Source organism: Bos indicus x Bos taurus, chromosome 21 (genome assembly GCF_003369695.1).
Source record: "Bos indicus x Bos taurus breed Angus x Brahman F1 hybrid chromosome 21, Bos_hybrid_MaternalHap_v2.0, whole genome shotgun sequence".
Classification (NCBI taxonomy): Eukaryota; Metazoa; Chordata; class Mammalia; order Artiodactyla; family Bovidae; genus Bos; species Bos indicus x Bos taurus.
In genome coordinates this window covers 58,191,856-58,211,740 of record NC_040096.1, presented here as the reverse complement: position 1 = coordinate 58,211,740, position 19,885 = coordinate 58,191,856, and the positions used below count along the sequence as shown (strand labels likewise).

Here is a 19,885-nt window from a genome sequence, read left to right as displayed (position 1 = left end):
ATAATTTGGAAGTCAGAGAAGTAAAATTGACACTTTGTTCTAAGGACAGACACGCTCCTTTGCCCTGCCCTCTGCTTTTCAGCACCAGCAAGGCTGCTATATGCATTGGGCAAGCAGTACTTTTCCACTTCCTCAGTAGTGGGGCAGGGGATACCAAGGATAATGCAATAGAGAAACCATTATCAAAGCAAGATGACAAAAGACGAGATTACAATCTCAGAGACCAAGAACCCAGAACTGGGGAGACAGACAAATGATGAGAATTAAGGAGCTCTCGACTGGCTTTTACAAATAACAAGCTGATAGTTTTCTACTTTGGGTATAAAACTGATATGTGCTGATGACTTGCCCACTAATCATGGAATGGTGAACTTGAAAAAGACATCAGAGGTCATTTAGACCATAACTTCATTTCATTCAAAATACCTCTTCTCCTGTAAGCCATCTGACCCTCAGTTCTCCAAATTTGCATGTTTAACATATAGGTTATATATTTGTATGTATAAAGTGTTTGCTTCTAATGATTTTTATCAGACCTCAGTAGAATTATTCATTTTAAGCTATATTGAGGCAACTCACCTAAGAGGGATTTGATACTGATTAGAAAGAATATGTTTCTACTAGTTTTCAGTTTCCCACGACACACACAAACATGCAACCTTACCTTAGTGAAAGCTCGGTAACACAAGCCGCACACCTCCACCAGGTAGGCCAACGTGAAGACGGCATTCTGAATCACAAAACTGAGCAGTTTTGAAAATGGTTCCAACAAACTCTGCAATGAGATTAGGGCCAAAAAAATCTATTGCTGCTTCTTTTATGAAAAAAAGAAAAGTAATTAAAGTCTAATGACACTTTAAGTAATGGGGATCATTCTTTAATTTAAAATCTGTTGCCAGGTGGCTACTATAGCAAACTGGTTGGTCTAACAAGAACTGAATCTTCAATCAGTAGCTCAAAGAACATCATTTAATCATTTTATTGCTCAAAAAAAATCCATCTTTCCAAGTGGCATCACTTATAAACTAACCTAACACTAATCTTATCCTCATACCCACCCCCAAGCAATCAAGACTCTGATGTCTGTGTGAGGATCTCTCATTCTATTTCTCTGAATCTTTAGGCATTTATGAGTTAATTAGACCTAAGCAAAGTGAAATGAAAGTTGCTCAGTCATGTCCAACTCTTTGTGACCCCATGGATTGTAGCCTGCCAGGCTCCTCTGTTCATGGGATTCTCCAGGCAAGAATACTGGAGTGGGTAGCCATTCCCTTCTCCAGGGCTTCTTCCTGACCCAGGGATTGAACCACGGTCTTCAGCACTGTTGGCAGATTCTCTACCATCTGAGTTGTCAGGGAAGCCCTAGCTTATCAGACCTAACTCCTCTAGAAATCTGTCATCTCAGTTAAGCAGCAAAAACCACCCTTGCACGTAAGTACTAAAGGGCTATTAGCTTAATAAAACTCATCAGGACCCAGATTCCTACCAATGTTTATGAGGAAAGCATTGTCATTTTTTACTTTCCCTTCTGAATCTGACCCATAAAGAGTCAGTTATAGAGTCAGAGTTAAAGAGTCAGTTAAAGAGTCAGAAAGCATATCAATATGCTTTCTTAAGTCATTTGGAAACATTTCCTGAGTACCTACTAAGTATCAGGCAGAGTTAGATGCTTTTATATCATTTATCTCATCATTTATAAAATTCTTATAAAAAATCCTGGGGAGACAATATATTATAATAATTAATGACACACACTCTAGAATTTTACACAGAGAGCAAACTTTAGCTCTCTGTGACTTTGAACATGTGATTTAACATCTCTAGACTTTATTTTCTCCCATGTAAAATGAGGATAACAATGACCTCCATCTCAGTATTTCTGTGAGAATTAAAGAAGATGATGCATGTAAAGCACGTGGCAACAGTAAGCCTCTCATCACTGTTAGTTGTGATCAGCACATCTCTGAAGCTTTAATATCCCCATTCTGCTGCTGAGACAGTTAAGTAGGCAAGTAACTTGCCTAAGGCCATACAGCTATTGAATGGAATTCAAACTCAAATTCGGGGGCAATCTTCCAGAGAGAGAACTGCTCTATAGGGAAGACAGGATTTTAACTGGACTCCAAAGGACTTCATGCTGCGATTTCTGCTAATTCTCAACCTCTATGGTCCTAACTGTTTGGATTATAAAAGTAACACATGTTCAGTGTGCAAAAGGGGGATCTGTAGAAAAGTAAAGATAAGGAAATAAGTCCTCCATATTCCCATCATAACATTTTGATATATTTCTCTTCTTCTTTACACACCAGTTTACTCAGTTGAAATCTTGCACAGACATAATAATAGATTTTGTTAAGATAGTAATATCTGAAATTTCCAATGTTATTTAATTCTTCATATAGATCCATCTTAATGGCCACAAGTCAGATTTTATTATATAAAAAGATCTCAATAAATACAATTTTGCATGAAATTTGCATTTGCTTCTTTAAAATAGATTCTGAGGAAAAGAATGACCATATCAAAGATTTTGTGCATTTTGGGGCCCTTTCCCTTATGGATACAAAAATGAATTCATCACATATTAGCTGCCCCTGAGGATAGGAATTATGTTTGCTATCTATATTACCCAAAGGAACCATGTAGTACGTTCCATACAGAAAATCTTAAAGACACTCTTTAAAATAGTACTATTGATTCAGTATTCTTTGCTCTGTATAAATGTTGTTGCCTTGAAACACTAATAATGGATGACTGGGGAGAGAAATATGTCTGTGTTGATACATAATTCATCCTTATTGGTTAAAACAAAAGAAGAAACCTGGATTGAACCTATATAGAAACTTGCTCTTTTATCTAGTAAAGCAGCATGGTAATGGGGCAGTACAGTACTACAGACAAAAAAACTTGAAATCAAGAACCTAGATTCAAGTCTCAAATCGTCCATTAACCAGCTATGTGACCTTGGTCAAGACACTTCATTTCTCTGATCCTATTTCCTTATCTCTATATGAACAGACTAGACTAAATAATATCTTTGCAGTTTTCCATGAGTCTATGCAAGCAAAGTCAAGGTAAAAAGTTACAAGGGATGTGTCTTCTTGGTACACACTGGCAACCCACTCCAGTACTCTTGCCTGGAAAATCCCATGGACGGAGGAGTCTGGTAGGCTGCAGTCCATGGGGCTGCTAAGAGTCGGACACAACTGAGCGACTTCACTTTCCCTTTTCCTTTTCATGTACTGGAGAAGGAAATGGCAACCCACTCCAGTGTTCTTGCCTGGAGAATCCCAGGGACGGGGGAGCCTGGTGGGCTGCCATCTATGGGGTCGCACAGAGTCAGACACGACTGAAGTGACTTAGCAGCAGCAGCAGCAGCAGCAGTAACTACTTGGTACTTCTAGTAACTACGATCCACTGCAATACAAACTATTGCATTACTGCATATAACGCAGTCTGGAAATGTAGCCAGGAATACAAAAGTGAATAAGACATTGGACTTTGTGAAGCTCACAAGCTCACCGAGGAGACGATAGGATAGCTGCTAATACAGAGACCTCTATCAGGTACTGTGGATCTGACAGAGTGTGGATCTAACAAAGCTGCTATAGAGAATGTGAGCCTTTTTAAAACTGGTGAAAGCAAAAGTCGCTCAGTTGTGTCCAACTTTTTGCAACCCCATGGACTGTATAGTCCATGGAATTCTCCAGGCCAAATGGAGTGGGTAGCCTTTCCCTTCTCCAGGGGATCTTCCTAACTCAGGGATCAAATTCAGGTCTCCTGCATTGCACGCAGATTCTTTACCAGCTGAACCACAAGGGAAGCCCACGAATATTGGAGTGGGTTGTCTATTCCTTCTTTAGAAGATCTTCCCACCCCAGGATCTCCTGCATTGTAGGTGGATTCTTTACCAACTGAACTATAAGTGAAGCCCTGAGCTTTCCATTTTAAAATTGGAATGGAATTCAAATTCTCATCTTGAAGAATGAGAAGGAGTTTAGTCTCCAATAAGGGTATAAAGCATTTCAGGCAAAGGAAATAGCCTAAGCAAAGGCAAGGAAGTATGAAATTAAATAAGATGGTAAATGTATAGCAATTAGCACAATGTCTGCCATATGGTCAGTGCTCACCCAACAGTAGTTGTTGTTTTGATGGTGATGATAATAGTGCTTCTGAAAGTACACAGGGAGCACGCAGATGGGATAAGTTCAGTTTAGTTCAGTTCCGTCACTCAGTCATGTCCGACTCTCTGCAACCCTATGAACCACAGCACGCCAGGCTTCCCTGTCCGTCACCAACTCCTGGAGTTCACCCAAACCCATGTCCATTGAGTCGCTGATGCCATCCAACCATCTCATCCTCTGTCATCCCCTTCTCCTCCTGCCCTCAATCTTTCCCAGCATCAGGGTCTTTTCAAATGAGTCAGCTCTTCGCATTAGGTGGCCTAAGTATTGGAGTTTCAGCTTCAACATCAGTCCTTCCGATGAACACCCAGGACTGATCTCCTTTAGCCAAAGACTAAACTGGAAAGGTGGGCTTGCAAGTTAATGAAGTGCCTTTTTGCATGCTCCATTAAGGAATCAGGACATTATCGTAAAAGAAGGGAGAAGCTATCAAGGATTTTAAGCAAGGAACCCATGCAAAGAGATCTGTGTTTGGAAGGATCATCTAGATCACGGTACTGGGGATGAACTGCCGGACGTGGCCCAGGACTAAGAGAACCGATGATATTGTGATCTATTCGAGTTTTTTCATATTAGGCACTTTCAAAAGGTTGAAAGTGAAGCATTTAGTATGTGATAACTATCTCTTCAGTATCATTACATGCCTGTGGTTGTGGGGTTAAAAAACAATTGAATACCAAGGGGGAATGGAGAGTGGGGATGAATTGGTAGATTGGGATATTGATACCTTTGATACTATGTATAAAATAGATAACTAATGAGAACCTACTGCATAGCTCAGGGAACTGGACTCAATGTGCTGCTGCTGCTGCTAAGTCACTTCAGTCGTGTCTGACTCTGTGCGACCCCATAGGCAGCAGCCCACCAGGCTCCTCCGTCCCTGGGATTCTCCAGGCAAGAATACTGGAGTGGGTTGCCATTTCCTTCTCCAATGCATGCATGCATGCTAAGTCGTCTCAGTCGTGTCCGACTCTGTACAGCCCTATGGACAGCAGCCCACCAGGTTCCTCCATCCACAGGATTCTTCAGGCAAGAATACTGGAGTGGGCTGCCATTTCCTTCTCCAGGACTCAATGCGCTATGGTGACCTAATTGGAAAGGAAATCCAGAAAAGAGGGGATATACGTATATGCATAGCTGATTCACTTTGCTGTGTAGCAGAAACTAACACAATCTTGTAAAGCAACTATACTCCAATAAAAAGCAATTAAAAAATAACTGCATAACCAACTAGCTATGTTTTTCTGAAACATACATACCCTTGTGGCATTGGTAGAGGGTATCTTCAAGAGGCAAATCATAATTCTCAAACTGGAGTCTAAAGAACACTGTGAACCGATACAAAAAAACAAAAGTCAGTACTCTTCTTAATACATCTTCTGCTTCATATATTTTCTCCAAGCAAATTTATGTTAGGAAAAACATCTGAAATATATCTGCCTTCTTACAGGTTTCCATGTCATACATTCATGTTTGGAAAAAAAAAGAATTCTTAGCTTTAAAAAATTTAATTAAGCCATTTATTAAACAGTTAAACAATTAAATAATATTAATTGATATTAAATGTGCCCAGTTCTAAAGAAGTAATTTGTGAAAGGCCATGTTGAAATAAAAAACCTATTTAGATCAATTTAAAATCATTAGAGTTATTAATCCAAATAAAGAATGTTTAATCTGTCCTTTCTCTGATAGTAAAAGACATAACAAAAGCCTGGGGGAAAGCAGTAAAATTTCTACAAACGAAAACCATGCCTCACAAATCAAGTAGCATTGTATTTTGGCATGATTTCACATCAAAATGTACTTTTTAAATAATATGTTTTTGGATTAGGGGGAAAATGTTACAGCAAGAATAAGCAATGATATTATTTAACATGGTTAATGATATCGCAACAGCAGATCTCTGCAGTTGTGTAGAATATTAACCTCTTTAAGATAGTATAAACAAAGTCAGTGGTTCTTCAAATGAGATGTGTGGACTAGCAGCATCTGTATTACCTGGAAACCAGTTGGAATGCAAATGCTCAGGTCACAACCCTACTGAACTGAAAGTTCTCAGAATAAGGCCCAGGAATTAGACTTTAGCAAGTCCGTCAGGGACCATGATACACACTGAAGTTTGAAATCCACTTCTCTAAATTGATGAGAACAAACTACAGAAAGTCTCTCAATGGCTTAATCTTTTCCCCAGAAATTAAATACAAAACAGGATGGTCAGAGGAAGTGCCCAGATAGAATCCAGCAGAGTGAGTTTTTAGATAAATTCTGAAAGCCTTTCACAAGAACCTTCTAAGAAAACTATTGCTCTATTTAATCTTCTCAATACCCATAGGAGTTGATGTGACATTTACATTACTTTAGACCAGGGGCTGAAAACCAGCTGCTCATCAGGTCCCCATCGTGACCTATGAAGGAAGTCAGGAAATATCCTGGAAAACGTGGGCAGATGAGCAACACAAGGAAGGCATTCTCAAATAATAACTGATCGGAACCCAGTAGCAGCTGATCCCGTTAGAAAGGATGTGCTTTCTAGTTCTCAAGAATCTCAATTCTCCTTCTCATCTCACTCCACTCTACTCGTTTACCTTGTAGTCAAGGTCCTTTTGGACAGGGCTGACTGCTATAAATTAGGCTTACAAATTTGCCATGCCTGCCCCTCACCCCTTCTCTACTAGTGTGCGGCTCTTAAGCAATGAATGGCCCTGACCGGCTCTCTAGTCCTAGAGAGGATCCATGTGGTCTTGTTAAAATGCATACACTTGTATTCCTAAGTGTATCTGTACAGTAGCTATAAACATCCTTTGCCTGGATTTATTCAACTACTTCAGATTCTGGATAGACGAGGATCAGAGAACATGAGAGATGCTAAAGATCTCAGTAATCCTGCTTTTCACAGTAATTTCAGACTCAGAAAGCAGAACACACCAAGCTAAGGGTCCCTGAATTATCATCCTTACAGACATTATTGAAGGTCATATTTTCCAAATCTGCCAGTTAAGAAAAATGTATTATCAGAGATGGTTGGATTTAAAAAAAAAAACAAAAACAAAAACATGTTACATGTATGTAATACTCATTTCAAAAGTGGTGCTGCCAACATGTAACTTCACTTGGCAGATCAACAAGTGATTTATTTTGCTGTGAGTTGACTATTTTCATTCTGTGATCTGGATAAAGCACAAAAAGCTTGTGGAACCCATGAGGTTCAAAGACACAACAGTGGTCATCACCAGCCGCGTCTTTTCTCCCTGCGATGGAGACCTGAATGCCTTCAAATCACTCTTGTCTGAGAGTGGCTCCAAGATTCCACTAGTGGCGAGGACACTAGTCAGAGACTTGAGTTCTGATCTTTCCACTGCCTCTATCTCTCTGCATTCGCAGTTCTCCGTCTGGAAAATGGGAGTATTAAACAGGATGGTGTTTATAGGTCTCTTCCAGTTTTAACAGTATACAATTCTGTGTTTCCATTGAATGGGCTCATGTTGAAAATGTTCCTTAGGCTACCAGATTTCCAGCTAGATAATTGTGTGGTATTCTTGGAGGGTGGCATGGCCCTGGGTAGGGAGTGACGGTGGGGACGAGCGTAAAGCCGTCAAACAGAAGTATCATCTTGGTCTTGCAAGTACTTTATTCACAAACACAAAATTTTAGACAATTCTCTAAAATTGAAGCTTGACATTATATGTCTGGTCTCCTTTCTTATGAAACTATTTACTTACAAATTTATTTAATATCCATTTGAGAACGTTTTCTAGATAAACACAATCTACTAATGTCTTCCTGAACTTTTTATTTTTTCATCAACTGGAAACACGAAATCACTAAGTCAGAATGACTGAATATTACTGTCAATACTGCAACATTTGGAGAGAAAATCTCAATAACACTTTCTACTCTGTGGCTAACAAAGATTCCTTCTAGCCCTTTGCAAAACATTAAATCTGCCTAGGCCAGGTGGCTTGCAAACAGTAAGGAAGTGATTTGAAATGAAATCCAGGGTTCGGCTTACCTTCAGAGGTAAAACACAAGGCAGCTTGGCAAAAAATGTCTGAAACTGGTTGCTGATCGTGGTCCAGAGGCTACTGGGAGCATCCATGGGCAGAGCTTCCATGAAGGTGGCAATGTTTTCCAAACAGCGTATCATAGCACCCCCTGCTGGTAAATTCTTTTTGTTATTTAGACCCTAAAAACACAAAAGCATAGGCAATCAACTGCTGAAATGGTGTGGGAATTCAGACAGCTGTTGGGGAAGATCAGTTTTTTAAAAACCATATACTCACGTTAAAAACGTGTTGTGTGTAAGCTTTGTACCTGGCAGGAGTACAGAGAAAAATGGACTAATCTACAGAAACTTGGGGGTAGGGGGAATTGTGATTTTTGACTCAGTGAGGAAAGGTAAAACATGAGCAGGAAACTGGAAATATCTTCCCAGGATCCACAATTGGCATGGTCAGGTGTTCAGAAGACAGAGTGAATGATGCTTGCTAGTATCTCTACCAGCAGTGATTAACACACACACAAACTCTCCACGGCTGTTCCTCTTACTCCAAATTTGAATTTCAGGAAACTTACCCATTTTCTTAAAAAACTTCCCTGGTGGCTCAGACAGTAAAGAATCTGCCTGCAATGCAGGAGACCCAGATTCAATCCCAGGGTTGGGAAAATCCCCTGGAGAAGGGAATGGCAACCCACTCCAGTATCCTTGCCTGGAAAGTTCCCAGGACAGAGGAGCTTGGAGAGCTACAGTCCATGGGGTCACAAAGAGTCGGACGTGACTGAGTAAGTAACACACACATTATAGGAACAGCAAAGTCCCCAAGGCAAGCCGCCAACCATCCAAGTTAACTAAAAGAGTTAATAAGTGGAGGAAGAGAGACAGACTCCAAGTTACGTGATACAATGAATAAGCTGTGGAGGTGAGAACTGACTTCAAGTCTTGAGATACAGAAAATAGGCAGACTTTGAACCCAGATCCTGAGACAAACAAAGCTGTGAAGCTGAAATATGAATCTAAAGTCACATAATGTAGTGCACATGGCTTTATCCACCACACATTTTGGAAGCTGAAAGTGAGTGCTCAGAGGCTGGCATCCACCCCTTAGTGGAGGGGTCCAGAAGCTTTAAGTATATCCACACTAAACAGCAGTGTCCAACTGACTTTCTATACATTGGTCATTTTTATCTTTTAAGCTTTTACATATTAAATTATTCAGCATCTAATTTAACATTTAAAATTTTAATATTTAAATTAAATGACTTTGAATTTCTTTTTCAGAAGCGATTTCAACAAGGGCTTAGAGTGTCGACAAGGCAAACCTACCTCCAAGAGCTGGCTGAGAGCAGCAATAGAGCTCAGCTCGTTGAAGTCCATCAGAGATGTGGCCAAGGTCCGTAAAAAAGTCCCATCTGGAAAGTCAATGGTCAGATTTAGCAGTGTTTACGTTTCAGCAACTAGCCATGTCTGTGGTGTCAGCCTCCCCCGTGGATGAATTACCTTTGATGGTGCTCTGGAACAGCTGTGGGAAGATGCCATTGGGAGCCAGCTGATGGAAGATACAGCGCAGGAACTGCTTGGCCACCCCAGCTGCATTGCCGGGGACCATCATGCTGGGGTTGAGCAGAGAGAGAAAAGAACAAGGAATCTTGGAGCATCGAGCATGAGTTCAGATAATTATTTACGTATTTATTCACATGCACAACCGTCCTCTTATGGAATAACTCATTGTCACTTGCATTAATGAGATGAAATATTCTAGTCACATGGAATCGCTATTAACAATAAGCTTTTAGAAAGAGGGAACCAGGTAATGCCAGAGTTGGTCTCAGACTAATTCCAGCCACCCTGCTGTGCAGATGTGGGTTCCCAAGTCCAGAGAGAAAAGGTGACCTGCAAAGACCCTGATGCTGGAAAAGATGGAAGGCAAAAGGAGAAGGGGGTTGCAGAGGATGAGATGGTTAGCTAGCATCACTGACTCAGTGGACACCAATTTGAGCAAACTCCAGGAGAGAGTGGAGGACAGAGGAGTCCGTGGGGTCGCAAAGAACTGGACATGACTTGGTGGCTAAACAACAACAACAAAGGTTACAAGTCCAGAGGGTGGCAGAGTCAGGACTAGAATTCAGGATGAGGACTATCAGTAAGATTCTCCCATAAAGTGGCGTTGGCTATGAGAGTGAGCACCTCCAAGGAAGAATGCAGGGAGAGAGATGTTCATCCTATTGGAAGAGCAGGCACATTTTCTTGGGGCCTCTGAACTGATACTAGTAAAAAGGTTAGGACTTTGATATATCCAGTTTTCCCCTTTACCCTCTACACCACCTCTGCATGTCAAAACAGGGAGCCAAGAGATGATTATGCACCCTTTTCCTTTAGACCAAAGTATCAGAAAAGGGACTTCCCTGAAAGTCCAGGAGTTAAGACTCTGCTCTTCCACCGCAGGGAGCACGGATTTAACCCCTGGCCAGGGAACTATGATTTCACATGCTGCACATGTTAATCCCTCGGTCATGTCCAACTCTTTGCGATCCCATGGCTGTAGTCCACCAGGTTCCTCCGTCCATATGATTCTCCAGGCAAAAATACTGGAGTGGGTAGCCATTTCCTTCTCCAAGGGATCTCCCTGACCCAGGAATCGAACGCCTGTCTCCTGCATTGCAGGCAGATTCTTTACTATCTGGGCCACTGGGGAAGCCCCACATGCTGTATGGTGTGACCAAAAATAAATAAATGAGATTAAAACATTAAAAATCTCACAAAGTATCAGAAAGGACATTCCCAGAGGTGATTCTGGCTGAGTGGCTGAAAGGAAGAAAGAGGAAATCAAAGAGCCTAGACAGATAACTCATAAAAAGTCCCTCTTACCTAAATTGTTCTTTCTGCCTGTCTGCCCTGATATGCTGGTTCAAACTTGTAGGTCAAAAAGATTCTTCAGGAAGAAATGACACCAAGTTTTCACAAACTCTTTCAAAAATTAGAGGAGGGAACCCTTCCCAGTTTATTTTATGAGGCTAGCAAAGCCTTAAAGCTAAAATCACATAAAGAATTACAAACAAAACAAAATAAAACAGAAAGAAAACCAAGAAGGAACATCAAAGAAATAAAAAAGACAAACCGATAGTCTTCATGGACATTGAATCCAACTGTACATACGAAGAATGATTGACCATGACCAAATAATTTACCCCAAGAATGTAAGAATGACTTGATATTCAAAACTCAGTTAATGGAATTTGATATCTTAAAGAAAAAAGTGCAAAACACATACCATTATTTAAGTGCCTTTGGCAAAATTCAACATGAATTCATGATAAAAAAATTCTCAGAAAAAAACTAGAAATAACTAGAAATAGGAGGAATCATCCTGTCTGGGTAAGGGCACTTATGAAAACCTATAGTAAACATAATTAATTGTGAGATAACAAATGTTTTTCTTGTCAGATTAGGAACAAGGCAAGGATGCTCAATAACATCTTTATTATTGTACTGGAGGTCCTAGTCATTGCAATAGGATAACAAAAAAGGTATAAAAAATCAGAAAGGGGTAAAACTGTCACTATTTACAGATGATGTGATTTTTTACATACAAGTATGCTTACATTTCAAGGAATCTAAAAAGCAGCTATTACAACTAAGTGAATTTAGTTTATTACAGTACAGTGTTAAAAAATAGTATATTTGTATATAAGCAGCAGAAAGTAAGAAAATAAAAAATTTTTTAAATTCTATTTACACTGGCTTTAAAAAAACAAAATTCCTGGTAGTAAATTTAACAGAAGTTATGCAAGATCTCTACAGTGAAAGCCACAAAACACTGTTGAGAGAAACAAAGACTAAATGAAATGAAAGTATATATTACGTTTATGAATTAAAAGATAATATTTTTATAGGGTCATTTATCCTCAGATTGACTTATAGTTTGAAGACAGTCCTAGCAGGCTTTTTCTCCCTGGATTGAAAAGCTTATTCTAAAATTTATATGGAAACATAAAGAATCCAGAATATCCAAACTAATCTTGAAAAGGACAACCAAAGTTGGAAGATTCACACCATCTGACTTCACGACTTACTCTACAGCTACAGTAACCAGCACAGCGTGGTGACGGCGTAATGTACGGATCAGCGAAAAAGACCAAGAACCTGGAAATTTCGCTGTTGTTCAGTCGCTGAGTCGTGTCCAGCTCTTTGCGACCCCATGGACTGTAGCCTGACAGGTTCCTCTGTCCATGGGATTCTCTGGGCAAGGATACTGGAGTGGGGTTGCCATTTCCTATTCCAGGGAATCTTCCCAAACCAGGGATCAAAAATGTGTCCCCTGAACAGCCTGCATTGGCAGGAGAATTCTTTACCACTGAGCTACCTGGGAAGCCCTTGGGATATGTGGGCGTATGCATGTGCTACTTCTTCCACCAGGAACATTTTTTCGATAAATTGCTGTGTGGCGCACTCTCCTATTATCTTATGTTTTGTTTAAATATAATTTGCTCAGAAAAGCTACTATATCTAAAATACCACCTCCACCCCTCTCTATATCCTGGGCTTTCTTGATTATTTTTCATAGAATTTAGTACTAAATGATATTAAATTATCAGGGTTTTTTTTGTTGTTGTTGTTAATTAGCTCATTGTCTGCCTCCTCAACTAGAATCTAAGTTTCACGAGAGCCAGGATTTGCTCTTTTGTTCACTAGGGCATCCTCAGTTGCTAGCAGTCACTCCGTAAATAGTTGCTGAATAGGTAGCACTCTGGCTTGGAAAATCCCATGGATGGAGGAGCCTGGTGGGCTGCAGTCCCTGGGGTCGCTAAGAGTCGGACACGACTGAGCGACTTCACTTTCACTTTTCACTTTCATGCATTGGAGAAGGAAATGGCAGCCCACTCCAGTGTTCTTGCCTGGAGAATCCCAGGGACGGGGGAGCCTGGTGGGCTGCCGTCTCTGGGGTCGCGCAGAGTCGGACACAACTGAAGGGACTTAGCATAGCATAGGTAGCACTAATGGTAAAGAATTTGGGCTCCCCTGGTAGCTCAGCTGGTAAAGAATCCACCTGCAATGCAGGAGACACCAGTTCGATCCCTGGGTCAGGAAGATCTGCTGGAGAAGGGATAGGCTACCGACTCCAGTATTCTGGCCTGAAGAATTCCATGGACTGTATGGTCCATGGAGTTGCAAAGAGCTGGACATGACTGAGCAACTTTCACTTTCAATTCACTTTTAGTGGTAAAGAACCTGCCTGCCAATTCAGGAGACGTGATATCAAGGAAGCAGGTTTGATCCCTGGGTGGGAAGATCCCCTGGAGGAGGGCATGGCAACTTACTCCAGTATTCTCGCCTGGAGAATCCCATGGACACAGGAGCCTGGTGGGCTACCTTATGGATATAGGGTTGCAAAGCGTCGGACACGCACGACTGAAGCAACTTAGCATGCACGCACACAGGCACATACAAGTCTTAATATTCTTTCTGTTCATAGCATTTAGCAGCTTACAATCACAAACTCATGCAAATATTTAATTCATGTTTGCCTCCCAGACAGACTTTAAGCCCCTCAAAGGCAGGAACCATGTCAGTTTTGCCCCCAGTAGAAACCTAAGTATCTAGCATGCTGCCTGATATGGAGTGGACTTAAAAGTATTTGTTGACTAAAATGAGTGAATAAATGAAGGTGTGAATGCAAAGTGAATGTGTGCTCTCTGGAGTTGCAACCGAATGTAACAATACTCGTCTCATGGTAATCACACTTGTGTTTTAGAAATGGAGGAACATGCAGGAATGGAGGAAAGTGAGCTTTGCCTCACTGAAGGAGCTTACCTTTCTGCTTGATTAGAAAAAGTCATGCTGGAGGCCAATCTAGGGAGTAAAGTAAACAGAGTCACATGAGTGTCATGCTTTCATAATGAAATGCAAGAGTACTGTATGCCCCACTGCAGCTCCCATTTAGATGGGGGGCATGTAAAACCATTGACAATTCCCTTGAGCAGGGACAGAAGACCCATTCAGGGGTCAGTCTCCAGGTTCAGCTTACTCCAGTTTCTGAACTCTGCTTTCTACATCAAATTAGATATTTCCATGGTGAGGCATACAGTTGAGTTAGTTGACTATCACCCAGCCAATCTACAAGCATGTTCTTTGCAACCAAATCTAACAGATGTCAGAACAGTATTTGACCTAGTCCACCCCTATACTGAAAGTGAAAGTTGCTCAGTCGTGTCCCACTCTTTGGGACCCCATGGATTATACAGTCCATGGAATTCTCCAGGCCAGAATACTGGAGTGGGTAGCCTTTCCCTTCCCCAGGGGATCTTCCCAACTCAGGGATTGAACCCAGGTCTCCCACATTGCAGGCGGATTCTTTACCCGCTGAGCCACAGAGCAAGCACAAGAATACTGGAGTGGGTAGCCTTTCCCTTCCCCAGGGGATCTTCCCAACTCAGGGATTGAACCCAGGTCTCCCACATCGCAGGCGGATTCTTTACCCGCTGAGCCACAGGGCAAGCACAAGAATACTGGAGTGGGTAGCCTTTCCCTTCCCCAGGGGATCTTCCCAACTCAGGGATTGAACCCAGGTCTCCCACATCGCAGGCGGATTCTTTACCCGCTGAGCCACAGGGCAAGCACAAGAATACTGGAGTGGGTAGCCTTTCCCTTCCCCAGGGGATCTTCCCAACTCAGGGATTGAACCCAGGTCTCCCACATCGCAGGCGGATTCTTTACCCGCTGAGCCACAGGGCAAGCACAAGAATACTGGAGTGGGTAGCCTTTCCCTTCCCCAGGGGATCTTCCCAACTCAGGGATTGAACCCAGGTCTCCCACATCGCAGGCGGATTCTTTACCCGCTGAGCCACAGGGCAAGCACAAGAATACTGGAGTGGGTAGCCTTTCCCTTCCCCAGGGGATCTTCCCAACTCAGGGATTGAACCCAGGTCTCCCACATCGCAGGCGGATTCTTTACCCGCTGAGCCACAGGGCAAGCACAAGAATCCTGGAGTGGGTACCTATCCTTCTGGCAGTGGATCTTCCGGACCCACGAATCGAACTGGGGTCTCCTGTTTGCAGGTGGACTCTTTACCAACTGGGCTATGACGGAAGCCCTATCCCCATTTTAACTCAACTCAAAATTCATTTCTTTGTATAACTGATTCACTTGGCTGTATAGCAGAAACTCACTCAACACTGTAAAGCAACTATTCTCTAATAAAAATTAATTGAAACAATTCATTGCTTTGTATACAACTTCTGAAACCTAATCACAAATAAGCCACAAACTGTAAAAACCTCTAGAAGATAGTAAAATGTGTAATAAAGGAATTTGTCAGCTAACTGTTAAGTTGAAATGACATCTTGGGAAGAGAAATTTTTTTAGGTTAAGTAATCAATATGCTAAGTTGCTTCAATTGTGTCCGACTCTTTGTGACCCTACAGATTATAGCCTGCCTCTGTCCGTGGGATTCTCCAGGCAAGAATACTGGAGTGGGTGGCCATGCCCTCCACCAGGGGATCTCCCCACCCAGGGATCAAACCTGAGTCTTTTATGTCTCCTGTATTAGCAGATGGTTCTTTACCATTAGCACCACCTGCTGCGCTGCTGCTAAGTCACTTCAGTCGTGTCCGACTCTGTGCGACCCCAGAGACGGCAGCCTACCAGGCTCCCCGGTCCCTGGGATTCTCCAGGCAAGAACACTGGAGTGGGTTGCCATTTCCTTCTCCAATGCATGAAAGTGAAAAGTGAAAGTGAAGTCGCTCAGTCGTGCCCGACTCCTAGCGACCCCATGGACTGCAGCCCACCAGGCTCCTCCATCCATGGGATTTTCCAGGCAAGAGTACTGGAGTGGGGTGCCATTGCCTTCTCCTGGGAAGTCCCAATTATATGGTTCCATATAAATGGAAATACTCTAGATGTATAGAAAGAAAAAGAGTGTACTAAATTGATGGGTTTAGTAAAACATGTCTTGATCAGTAAGATATTGAAGAAACAAACATGGATAATGCTAAAATTTTATTTATTTAACACCATAACAATGAATCTCATTCAGACTGCATTTGGAAAGGAACAGAGGGTCCAGCACCAGTAACACCAGACACCATTCCCAGTTGGCTCTTTCACACTAATGACACTACAGTGAACAGGTAAGCACTGGCAAATGAAATAAATAGTAAAGAAGGGTGCAGTCAACGTGATCTTGAAGGCTGCATCTAGAAAAAGGGGTGAGTAGATTAAGAGGGATCTAAGTAGAGAGCAAAAAAATGAAATCATATAGAAAGTCTTGTGTGATAAAATGGATGTGCCAATACAATATTGTAAAGTTTAAAAATAAAATAAAATAAAATGGATGTGCTGAATACGCACACTCTTAGAACATGCTGGAAATAGTTCCTGTGGGACTAAAATAAATAAATTAAGTGTTCATAAATCCACATTACCTCATTCGGAATTGAGTCATGCTAGTCTGATGCGGAGAAGGCAATGGCACCCCACTTCAGTACTCTTGCCTGGAAAATCCCATGGACAGAGGAGCTCAGTAAGCTGCAGTCCATGGGGTCGCTAAGAGTCGGACACGACTGAGTGACTTCAGTTTCACTTTTCAGTTTCATGCATTGGAGAAGGAAATGGCAACCCACTCCAGTGTTCTTGCCTGGAGAATCCCAGGGACGGGGGAGCCTTGTGGGCTGCCGTCTATGGGGTCGCACAGAGTCGGACACGACTGAAGTGACTTAGCAGCAGCAGCAGCAGTCTGATGCTGGGAGGGATTGGGGGCAGGAGGAGAAGGGGACGACAGAGGATGAGACGGCTGGATATCATCACTGACTCAAAGGATGTGAGTCTGAGTGAACTCTGGGAGTCGGTGATGGACAGGGAGGCCTGGCGTGCTGCGATTCATGGGGTCGCAAAGAGTCGGACACGACTGAGCTACTGAACTGAACTGAACTGAGGAACCCCTAAACCAGGTGACTACTCAATCTGCTTTATCAGTAGTTCTAGCTGCTAAGAATCATGGCAGCTTGCTTTAACGCTCTCTCTGTCTCTTGCTTGTCTGTCCAAAGGAGGTAGAGATTTACTTTTTTTGTTTTGGCTTGGGGTGTTTTTGGCCATGCCCTGAAGCATGTGGGACCTTAGTTCCCCAAACAGTGATGGAAGACATGCCCCTTGCAGTGAAGTGCATGATTAACCACTGGACCACCATTTGTACACTTAAGTATCTAAAAATATATCTGCACTGTTTTCTTCAAAGTTTGTGTGTTTCTATCCTAACAGTTGGCAATGCTTGAACACAGTTTATTCTCTCTTATGTTAAACAAACAAAAACAAAATAAAAACCCCTCTATGTATCTATTATAATAACAGATCATCTATTTCAAGGAGATAGTAGAAGACCAGAGCAATAATTCTGTCTGTTCTAAAACTGAAAAGTATTAATAATAGGAATTATGCATTTGCATTAATAAAAACTTCCCATTTCACAAGTCTTACTCATAGCTGGTATAACATTTATTCCATGTTTATTATGATTAGGTTAAAGTCAAGGGCTTAAATGAAATAATTCATCTTTTCTTATCTCTCTGTGTTCATCACTTATTTCACACACTGGCTATTTCTAAGTATTAGAGGTGGAATAGTTACCCCATCTCTGATTATATACTCTTAAGGTATTCCCTGGTAGCTTAGCTAGTAAAAAATCCGCTGCAATGCAGGAGACTCTGGTTTGATTCCTAGGTTGGGAAGATCCCCTGGAGAAGGGATAGGCTACCCACTTGAGTATTCTTGGGCTTCCCTCGTGGCTCATGGTTCAGTTCCTGGCTGGGAAGATCCCCTGGAGGGCATGGCAACCCACTCCACTATTCTTGCCTAGAGAATCCCCATGGCAGAGGAGCCTGGTGGGTTATAGTCCATGGGGTTGCAAAGAGTTGGACACAACTGAGTGACTAAGCACAGCACAAAATATACACATCTAAGGGGATTTTAACGCTTCCCTGTTTAACTTGAAATCATCTTTTTTTTTTTCATTAGAAACATTAAATTTTAGCTCCATTAATATTTATTCTCTTTCCTCCATCAAATACCAGGAATTGGAGGTTTCCCTTGTGGTCCAGTAGTTGAGAGTCTGTCTTACAATGCAGGAGACATGGGTTCGATTCCTGGTCTTAGAATACAACCACCTGCCATGGGGCAACTCCACCCGTGTCCCACAAATACTGAGCCTCTGCCCTAGAGTCTGTGCTCTGCAACCAGAGAAGCCACCACAATGAGAAGCCCTCAAGCTGCAACCAGAGAAAGCCTGCATGCAGCAACAAAGACCCAGACATTTTTAAAAGCTTTTATTTAAAAAAATACCAGGAATCTGTAGAATCCAGTTTTTTCTCTAACCTCCTTCATAGAGACTTTTCCCTAAGAAATCATTTCCATCCTGAACTCCCATAGCACTCAGCACACACACTCAGCACAGCTCTTAATGATCTTCCATCTTTTATGGCTACTCAGTTTTGCCACACATCACGGTCCTCTTCAACAACTAAGCCACAAAGCGCTTAAAGGCAAGAGTTAGGCGGGTGTGATGCCTGCAGCCTAGAGACCTCGCTCTCTGCTAGCACAGGCTGCACACGATATTCATTTGCTGCTGTTTAGGCACTAAGTCATGTCTGACTCCTGTTGACCCCATGGACTATAGCCCCAAAGGCTTCTCTGTCCATGGGATTCTCCAGGCAAGAATACTGGAGTGGGTTACCATTTCCTTTTCCAGAGGATCTTCCAAGCCAGGGATTGAACCCTTGACTCCTGCCACATGTCCTGCATTACAGCAGGTGTTCTTACTGCTCAACTACCAAGGAAGCCCCAGTACATTCACGTGGAATCTAGTACAGTCCTCTCCTGTGCATTGTGTCTGCTAGAACTACACTTTGTTACTGAGTTTGAACTCTACTTCCATGAAATACAACACTTTTCTTCTAATGTCCTATGTACTAAATGGAATTTTCTTTATATGAAAATTCTCTGAGCAGCTAAATTTTAATCAGTCAGGCTGAAGGCTCTATTCCCCAAATGTGTGCCTCCTTCCTTTTTCCGAGTCAGAAGTATAAAACTGCTATACTTCCATTTATCCCTTCATAGGACAGTGCCCCAAGTTGCATAATGAAGTGAGCCACCCCCAGACTACAAAGTGCCTGGAAAACCCATCTTAAAACAGACAGAGAGAGGTAATAATATCTAAAAGTTACAACGTGTTTAGTGTGAGGAATTCACAGTTGTGAGTGCTGTGACACACACTGGCTCACATAGTAACAGGGAACAAGGAACCAGTAGAGTCTTCTCAGTGCAGTTTCCTCTGGCTCCACTCTGATACTGTGACTTGTGACCCTGCATGGCTGTAGAATTCAACCAAAAATTTGCTCCCTTCGGTTTGTGAAATTAGTCTGAGTTGATCCCACAGATATTAAGCATCTGTAAGGTTACAGAATGTTTCACCTTGAACTGACAAGGTTAATAGACTAAGGCTCCTTTCTACCAATCAAAACAGAAGCTGACATTCACCTTCCCACAGACTGCATGATGTCCAGCAACAAGGGGGCTGCCAAGTCTGGGCTTAAGTGGATGAACGTGGAGAGGACCACAATGGCCAGCCCCAGGGTTTCCTCATCGTACTCTTCAAGAATGGCCCCACAGTCATGGCATCTGCAAAGAAACGGAGGAGTGCTTTCCATGAGAGCTGACAAT

General features: G+C 42.1%; 1 protein-coding gene across 8 annotated transcripts in view; it reads right to left on the bottom strand.

Moving 5' to 3' along the window:
• Positions 1–19,885, bottom strand: part of UNC79 (unc-79 homolog, NALCN channel complex subunit) — a 278,726-nt gene that overhangs the window by 43,821 nt on the left and 215,020 nt on the right. For all 8 annotated transcript variants that reach the window (XM_027520966.1, XM_027520960.1, XM_027520963.1 and 5 more), the window contains 7 exons: positions 19,703–19,843; positions 13,990–14,028; positions 9,679–9,791; positions 9,505–9,590; positions 8,194–8,367; positions 5,444–5,512; positions 665–775 (listed from right to left, as the gene is read on the bottom strand). In XM_027520966.1, coding sequence (XP_027376767.1) covers positions 665–775; positions 5,444–5,512; positions 8,194–8,367; positions 9,505–9,590; positions 9,679–9,791; positions 13,990–14,028; positions 19,703–19,843 — 733 coding nt within the window. The remainder of the gene's footprint in view (positions 1–664; positions 776–5,443; positions 5,513–8,193; positions 8,368–9,504; positions 9,591–9,678; positions 9,792–13,989; positions 14,029–19,702; positions 19,844–19,885) is intronic.